Source organism: Daktulosphaira vitifoliae, unplaced genomic scaffold (genome assembly GCF_025091365.1).
Source record: "Daktulosphaira vitifoliae isolate Bord-2020 unplaced genomic scaffold, ASM2509136v1 Scaffold_3, whole genome shotgun sequence".
Taxonomy (NCBI): Eukaryota; Metazoa; Arthropoda; class Insecta; order Hemiptera; family Phylloxeridae; genus Daktulosphaira; species Daktulosphaira vitifoliae.
The window spans coordinates 10085704-10095418 of NW_026099574.1; the positions used below are offsets into that span (position 1 = coordinate 10085704).

Here is a 9715-nt window from a genome sequence, read left to right on the forward strand (position 1 = left end):
AAAAAAAAAAAAAAAAAAAAAAAAAAAAAACACATCTTTGTAAAACCAATACCTTCTCAGCTTCGCATCGAAGCTAAAAATTACAAACAACTTTGTTCTTATAATTTTTTTTATCCAAACAACCGTTTACGTTTTATAATTGCTTAAAATTTTAACTTCCAGAAAAAATATTGTCATTTATAACGTTTCATAATATCGGTGGCAGTGCAACCAGTAATTTTGTTAGATCCTCCTTTAGTCTTACAAAACCATAGACTTAGCTATTAATAATACACCGAAAACCCGGTTTGAATCTATTATTGTTATCACTCATTAAGTGCGTAGTAAATTTTTATAGCTAATTTACCTGTCATAACTTGATCAATAAAATTTGGTTTATGCAACAGCAAATAAAAATAATGACTTCTGTATTTAATACAGTATTAAGATAATAGAAATTTGGCATAAAATCACTTAACTTTAACAAGCTGTAACGGACTAATGGTTAATCGGATAAAAAATATTATAGGAACAAAATTGTTTGTAATTTTTTTTTCTATCATATTATAAAGTTTAAAACAAGGGTTCCCAATTAAAGGAAATTATAAATAAGGGTTTTTATCCTTAAAGGGACGAAAAAAATAATGGTTTGACTACATATTATTGTAGAGTTTTTTGAACTTGATATTTTTTCTCTATAATAAAATTTAAAATTCTCAATATTTTCTGAGAAAATGAGTGTCTTACCAGATGTCGATCACTCTGTATATATAAATACTCTCGCCACAATGTCTAACAATAACAACAGACCGATTACTCCGATCAAAATTATTCATAAAAGCGTACAAAATTCATCGTCCCAATCGAATTCAAACAACAACTCAGTAAATGATGGCTGGACCTTACAGAGCAATAAAAGAAATCACTCCAGCTCCTCTTCTTCTGAACCGCCAAATTCACGTAAAGTACTTACTCAACCAATTAAAAAAAATTATTTTCATCATCAAATAGATTTGAAGTTTAAAAATAAATGATGATCATGACGATACTTAAAACACTAACACATTCTCAAACAACATGAAAAAAAACAACACAGAATCTACTACCAAACCCCCTCCTTCAATTTTTATAAAAGGCGTACAAGACTTTCCTGCACTATGCACAAATCTAATTGAGATACTTGGTGTTGAAAACTTTATTTGTAAGTCATCCACGGATCGATTAAAAATGCAAATTAGCACTCCTGATACATATAGGACATTAATTCACTTCTTCAAGGAGCAAAAAGTTGAATATCATACGTATCAACTGCAACAAGATAAACCTACTCGTGTAGTGATTCGCAATTTACACCCAACAACTCAAATTAGCTTAATTAAATCAGAACTGGAACTCCGTGAATTTGAAGTACGTAATGTCACTAATGTTCTTCATAAAGTCCACAAACATCAATTACCACTATTTTTCGTCGATCTGGAACCTACCCCTCAATCAAATGATATATATAAATTAACCTCCATGCTCCATACTAAAATAAAAGTCGAGGAACCTTACAAACCTAAGATAATAAGTCAATGATTTCCACCAATCATCTAACTCCTCAAACTCTCGTGATGATCCACCCACCAAATGTGCACTTTGTCAAGGAAACTACCCAGTCAACTATAAAGGCTGTTTAGTCTACAAAGAACTTCAACGCCGTAAGAAACCCTCTTCTAATAATGTATTTCTGTCAGATAACTCTAGGCTTAAGTCAAAAGTTAAAAGCTAGGACCTACCTAAAAAATTTAATATGGATTTTAATAATAAAATTTAATTTATTATCAATTGTAATTTATTACAATTAATAAGTTTATTAATCAATAGTAGAACTATCATATAACATTTTCATAATTTTATTTTAATTAATAATTTTTTTTTCAAAAAAAAATATTGAAAATGTTACTAATAAAAGAAGCTTGCTATTTATTAATATCAATTTTATATCTTTGTTTATAATTTAGTGAATAATGAAAATTATTATCCAATTCTTAACAAGAGTATGGATGAAGGTAAATATCAAAATAAATTTCATATATACATATAAGACTTTTAAATTATGATGTAATATACATTATTTTGGACCAGTATTTTAAAAGTAATCTACAATTTAAATTATAGACTGGAGGTGAAGTGTGGATGTTGTTATTTTTATATTTAAGATTTCCCGTTTATAATGTTCCTTTTACTTAAATATAAATATGTCAACAACATCCGAAATAATTACGTGATTGAATTGATGAAATGGGGCCAATAAAATTCAACCGTAACTCGAGGCAACTTATATCGTGCCGAATAATGAAGCTGAATAAATTAAAAGATATACATAATAAACCCGAACATTTAGTTTTTCTGCTGAAAACGTATGCTGATGAACGTATAGACCATGTACCTAAAAAGTATAGACTATTTGGTCACAATAGGCTAAAAGAACACAAAAAAATTTTCGGCGGAAATAAATTGTAAGTACCAGTTTTCCAAAATCAGTGATATGAGTGTAATGACTGTAACGCGCGGCGTTTCACACAATTAACAAATCGATATATTCTTTACGTTCTTCAGTGTACATTTTCAACAGAAAAACTAAATGTTCGGGTTTATTATGTATATCTATTAATTTTAATTCAAAAACATTAACTGAAATATGCGGATTATTTTCTTCGAAAATTTTTATATCTGAAATCCGTGTTGGGAATGATAAACCGGAGAAATCATAACAGTTTTCTATAGACTTATAGTTTTGTTCTAATAAATGTCTTTTACCTTCCGAAACTTGTTTTTGCTAATATAGCCCATTTGAAACATTGTTGATCTATGTTTTGCGGGTTTATTACAGCTCTTCTCATTTTAATGTTATGCGGCAAATCAGTGTATGAACTTTCGCCTGAAGGCTGATATTTTTAAACACCCAGTAAAATACTGTCTATATTAGAAAACGAGAAATAAACTACCTTTAATAAACTACACTGGTAAACTACCTTTGCCGGCATAGATTTCTTGTTCTTCTAATAACTTTGTGTATGAACTAATGTGTATCCACAGCATGACCAAAATCATTCTCGTTAATTAACTCGACTGTCGATGTTTTAAATGACCGAATTTCGTACTTGGCTTCATTATTTGGCACGATATAAGTCGCTTCGAGTTTAAGGTTGAATTTTATCGGCTCCATTTTATCAATATACTCACGCAATTTTTCAACTAACTCATCTCTTGTTGCCAACAAAAACGATCTGTTCGATCCATTTTTAACACCCTTATATTAGTTTCACGTGTATGTTGTTGTTTGTTGTTTGTCGTTTGTAAGTTTGTAACTCCACGCGGCACGTGTTATTATGTCGCGTATCCCGTCGTGTATGACCTTGAGACTATACTGTTGTAACGCATTCGCCCCACCCCGCTCAAAACTCGTAGACAACAATATTTTCTAACCCGTAGACGCGCGCGTGTCATCAATTATGTATATATATAACAAATTTTTATTGTAATTGACACGGCCCGCGTCGTTTCATTATACACAATGCCCCACGACTCGTGCCACCTTTATCAGCCGTCGCCCTATTATGAGTATTTGACTGACCAACACCTCGCGTTATACGCCGCTGTGCAAAGTCCAGCAAGCGCCGCACGCCCGACGACATTCCGCCGCAAATGATACCGTAGTCTTCTTCCCGTTGTCAAAGTGACAACGTCTACGATTCGATCCGCACTCGCGCGCCGTCGCTATCAACGCTGCTAACCTGTTGACGTCCGAGGAACACGCCGGACAACGCGTCGTCGATGCCAGCGAAAGTGCCGCGATATTATGCGAAGATTATATATTCCTACCGCCACCGCTAATATTAATATATATATATATATATATTAATATTTATACGTATATACGTATATGTTAATATTCATTTATATATTCCTACAGCCGACGCCTCTGCTGCCGTATATGCCTCGTGTATAATGTTCCCTCCGCCATGCCCGCCCACATAAACACGGCTATACCTCATGCATGATACGTTTACGTACTTAAGTCCCTTTAAATATATATATATTCTAATTACTATTAAAATTTATATATTAATACGCTTTATACTCATTAAGAGATATGTAGTATATTCATTCCGATTACGGGGGATGATTCCCGTATGTCATTTTTCGTCACTACCACCACGTTGCGCGCCTGCTACTTTCCTTGGATGTAATAGCCGTTTCTTAGACTCCCTCTCCGGAATCGAACCCTTATTTCCCGTTACCCGTTACAACCATGATATTGATATTAACTACTATCATAACATGAAACTAAAAAGTGAAAAATAAATATAGTTTAAAAAAACTAAAAAACACGCTTTTAAAGCACATCGAACTAAAAAGTTAAAAATAATTTTTAAAATTAACTTAAAACAATAATGAACGAAAAATACTAGTATTATTGTGAAAAAAAGCGTGGGTGCTTTATGCCATATTTTTTGTATATTGAGCGCCTGACGCTTTTTTTCACAATAATACTAGTATTTTTCGTTCATTATTGTTTTAAGTTAATTTTAAAAATTATTTTTAACTTTTTAGTTCGATGTACTTTAAAAGCGTGTTTTTTAGTTTTTTTAAACTATATTTTTTCTTTTGTATTATTATTGTATGAGATAATCGCGTTTACCCGGTGCGTACCGGTTTCTTTTATTGTATTTATAGTAGTCGAACAATGAACTCGACATCGCAAAGGACGGCACAACGCGCACGCCAACATGTGTATACAAAATAAAGTATTATAAACCAAGTTAAAGCTTTTATGTTTTATCTCGTTCTTATTAAGTAAATAGTTAAAAGTAAAAAAATTATACAGTCCACATCTGAGACCGAAACACGATCGATGCCTGGCTACGTTTTCAATATTCATTTTGTAGAATCATACAATTTGGCTATTTAATGATTCACTCGTTTTATGAAAACCGCTCATCGTAATATCATATGTAATCGTTTAGCTTAAGCTGTATTGTTTTTACAAAGAACACGTCGTTTAATTGAACTCGGACCTGCTTGCATTCTTGCCATAATACTTTCATTTTTTAAAACAAATATTCATGTATTTTTTTTATAAATTGAATCAGCATGATTTGCTATAGTAATATTATAGTCAACACTATACTTTACAAAATCTTAAATAATACACATCTATTAACACATTCATAATATATTTTGTCTTTTAATAATACTATTTTATTAAATAATAATTATACTACTTATGGTGTATCTTTTGAACATAGCGTACAAGTCCGCGTTTGTCCGAAAAAGTAGATGGACATAAATAACGATTAAATCGTATACCATCAGATTTTCCTATGCCTTATCAAACAGTTTTTATGCAACGTGTACTTTAGGCTTCTAATAGATATCAATTAATGGTAAAGTAGTAACGTTTAAAAAAAAAATAATTATGTAATTTCACAATGTAACTTCATTAAACCGGGAGTTAAATATCCCAGAGTTATCTAAGAAAAGTCTTTCAGACTGCCTTTAAAAACTTAAGTATTGAAGAACGTTACATATCTCAGAACATAGACTTATAAATGGATAAGCTAGGAACGAGTGATAAGTCGTGAAGCTAACATGACCATATATAAAGAGATATTGCAGAAATAATACATTTTATTGTATTACTTTATTTGTTTACAAGCTTTTTTAACACGCTTATATTAGTTTCACCTGTATGTATGTTTGTAATTCTCCATGCGCTACTTGTTATTATTTTCGCGTATCCCGTCGTCTATAGTCTTGAGACTAGACTATCGTAACGCATTCATTTTTTTTACATTTTATTAAAAATATTAATTATTTTTAAATTTTAAATAAAATGTAAAAAAAAAATCTAAGATAGCTATTTTGTAGAGTAGAATTTAAGAAAAATTTTGGTAAAAAAATATCTTATTAATATTGAGTAGTAAATATTCTGTAGCGTTTTGAAGTTTGTGAAAATTTGAATTTTCATGTATTATTTTACGGTATTAAACATTGAAATACGTATTGAGAAAAGGACAGAAGAAAACGCTATCTTTTCATGATTACTGTGTATACATATGATGATAATGTGTATACATTACAAACTTGGCATTAATACCATGATAAGAAATTAGATAAGGCAATTATTACTTATCACTCTCATTCAAAAGTATATTGAAAAGATAGCGTTTTCTTCTGTCCTTTTCTCAATACGTATTTCAATGTTTAATACCGTAAAATAGTACATGAAAATTCAAATTTTCACAAACTTCAAAACGCTACAGAATATTTACTACTGAATATTAATAAGATATTTTTTTACTAAAATTTTTCTTAAATTCTACTCTACAAAATAGCTATCTTAGATTTTTTTTTTACATTTTATTTAAAATTTAAAAATATTTATTATTTTTAATAAAATGTAAAAAAATTAATTATTGAGATATAGCTATAGACCTAACGTATAACTATTATTTAAAAAAAAATCAACTAAAAATATTAACTGGATCAAAAGTTATTTAAGTTGTCAGTGAGTGGTGGGCCACCTGTATAAACAAATTTTTATTGTTTATTATAAGATAAAAAAATTTAATGATTCAATTTTTTTTTTGAGTTAATATACATGTATAATATATAAGGGAATACAAATACAGGTAGCTAATTGGTTTTTTATGACGATATTCGCAGGTATATAGCCTTTATTATCAATGGTCATAAGACACATTGTTGTGAGTTTTTAAACACACTAACTGGCAATAGAAATTATATTTATTGATAGTCATAATTTACAATAAACACTGAGTGACTGTGACAGCGATATCATAAAAACCAAAAAGTAAAAAATAAATACAGTTTTCTTTTTAACTATATTTATTAAGAAGCTCTATGTATGATTTTCAAATGATCATATAGAATTAATGCACAAAAAGTAAATCTTTATGTAAAGCAACAAACATAATACTAATAGTCTTTTTTATATAATTAACTAACTTTACATTGTATCCTACTTTTCTATGTAATTATTTTGTAACACTTCATATATTTATGTCTCTATTTATTATTTATGTATTTCAGAGTTCAATGAAAATTTAAATGTATCACCTAGTGAAAGTATTAAAGAAGGTACACTTGAAATAATTTCAAATTTTAATTTTAATGTTCTAAAGTGTTCGTTTTTATAAAATATTATTAACACTCTTAAAAAAATGCTTGAATTTTCATATACATAAATAAGAAACTTTTAACGCGTAAAATGTAAGGGAAAATGTAGATAAATAGTTATAAAATTATATATTTGTGTAAGAATTTTCATACTTTATGTTAAAATTACACAAGAAGATATAAAAATTAAAAAAATGTTTACAGAACATATATATTTTAGAATTACATAATTAAATTATTTATTTTTCTACAGGATCAAGTACACAATCCAAAGCTAAAGATTCTGAAGATTCTGTACTAATCAAATTACCTGAACATTTACGTCATTTTAATAGTTACCTGCATTAATTGTTCTTTATATGTTTAAAATTTACAACTTAAATTTTGATAGCACATACTGAGAATAATAATCAAAAATCTAGTTTTTGAACATTTTATAAGCACATTAAGTTTTTATGTACAATGATTATAAAAGATTTGTACTAAACCACTTAAACACGATTTCAATTATATTTTTATTTTTGATTTTAATAAATTCTGATAAAATATACGTTAATTTATATAAAAAGATAACCAAACGGTTTATATTTCATTTTTAGTTATGCATTTTAATTAGAGGTCGCGATTGTGAACGGGTATTAGAATACACGGACACACGGAGTTCGGGTACACGGGCAAAACATATATTAAAGCCCGTGTATAATACCCGTGTATTTAATACTCATGCATACATTGTACATATACAGGGTGATTTTTTTATCATAACCCACTCAATTACTTGCAGAATAATAATAATTTAAACATTTTTTTTTTTTATTATTTTTAGTTACACATTATTCTTGAATTTTTAACTATGTAATACTTTTTAAGTTCATCCCTTATGCCTTGGAGGGGGGTCAACTTTGATTTTTTAAATGGTAACACATATTTTTAATTTAATAAAATGTTTGAGTTTTTAATTTAATAGTAAATGGCATTTGAATTTTTAATATAACTTTATTAGCTTATTAGATATAAACATTTTAAGTTTCAAAATTTTGAGTTAATATACATGTATAATACACATGGGATTGTAAATACAGGTAGCTAATTGGATTTTTATGACATTGCTGTCTCAGTCACGGATTGTTTATTATCAATTATGATTATCAATAGATATACTTTCTGTATTGTCAGTTAGTGTATTTATAAACTCATAACAATGTGCCTTACTACAATTGATAATAACAATGCTGTGTACCTGCTAATATCGATGTTATAAAAATCCAATTAGCTACCTGTATTTACAATCCCATGTGTATTATACATGTATATTAACTCAAAATTTTGAAACTTTAAATGTTTATATCTAATAAGCTAATAAAGTTATATTAAAAATTCAAATGCCATTTACTATTAAATTAAAAACTCAAACATTTTATTAAATTAAAAATATGTGTTACCATTTAAAAAAACAAAGTTGACCCCCCTCCAAGGCATAAGGGATGAACTTAAAAAGTATTACATAGTTAAAAATTCAAGAATAATGTGTAACTAAAAATAATAAAAAAAAAAAAATGTTTAAATTATTATTATTCTGCAAGTAATTGAGTGGGTTATGATAAAAAAATCACCCTGTATATGTATTATATTAAATATATGAGTATTTAAGGTCACGGGTATTTAAATGCCCAGGTATACACGGATATTTTTTTAACCCCGTCATTGGTAAAAACACGAGTACCCGTGTAGTTCATTACACGTGTAATCGCGACCTCTAATTCTAATACATATCCAAAGTACACGAGTTATAGCTCGTCCTATGTACGGCGAACACCACACGCAATATAATTAAGCGCCACAAGTGAAACAACCGAAGTAAATAATTAAATATTATTATAATAATATTTAAATAGCGTTAATTCAATCAGTTAGGTATGGGTAAAAACTAAACAGCACCAAAAAAAAAAAAACAAAATAGCATACCAGTTAGGGTGTACGTCGGAAACGAAACAGAACGCAATATCCATAATCCATAATCCATACGTAAACCGTAATCCGTAATCATTATCTTGGTGTCAATGGCGGGGAAACACCCGATGACAATCCATTGTCATATTAATAGCTAGACGACTGATATCGAGAGAGACACGGGTGAGCGCCAGCCGGGAGATTATCGTTTCCGCCAAACCTGAATAAAGTCGCTTTTTCGTTTCCGCCAAACTAATCTTCTACCTGTCTATCTACTAAAAAATTTGAGAACCATTTAGTTTAATCTATGGGTCACCACGACGAACCTGTATCGGTTTTAGCATACGGGCAAGTTAGATAGTTGCCAGTACCAAATTGTTTGGCTTTTATTGAATGTTACGTTCAGGCCTGTATTTAAGATTTTTGCGTGGGGTATTAATATTAATGAGCAAAATAAAGTAATTTTTTGTCCTATCACTATCAAATGACATTTGCTCCCAAGAATTTTTGACCCCCTTAACCACCTCTAAATATGGTCTCGTCGTTTTAAATAATTACTTATTTTATCACATAGGCATAACTTTATAAAGAAAATATG

General features: G+C 29.2%; 1 protein-coding gene across 2 annotated transcripts in view; it reads left to right on the forward strand.

Moving 5' to 3' along the window:
• LOC126901884 (uncharacterized) overlaps window positions 1–7561 on the forward strand; it is a 10407-nt gene extending 2846 nt beyond the window's left edge. The window contains exons 2-4 of one of the 2 annotated variants that reach the window (XM_050678797.1): window positions 1983–2030; window positions 7081–7128; window positions 7421–7561. In XM_050678797.1, coding sequence (XP_050534754.1) covers window positions 1983–2030; window positions 7081–7128; window positions 7421–7515 — 191 coding nt within the window. In that variant the 3' untranslated portion in view covers window positions 7516–7561. The remainder of the gene's footprint in view (window positions 1–1982; window positions 2031–7080; window positions 7129–7420) is intronic. The other variant, XM_050678798.1, reaches the window with a different exon arrangement.
• The last annotated feature ends 2154 nt before the right edge of the window (window positions 7562–9715 follow it).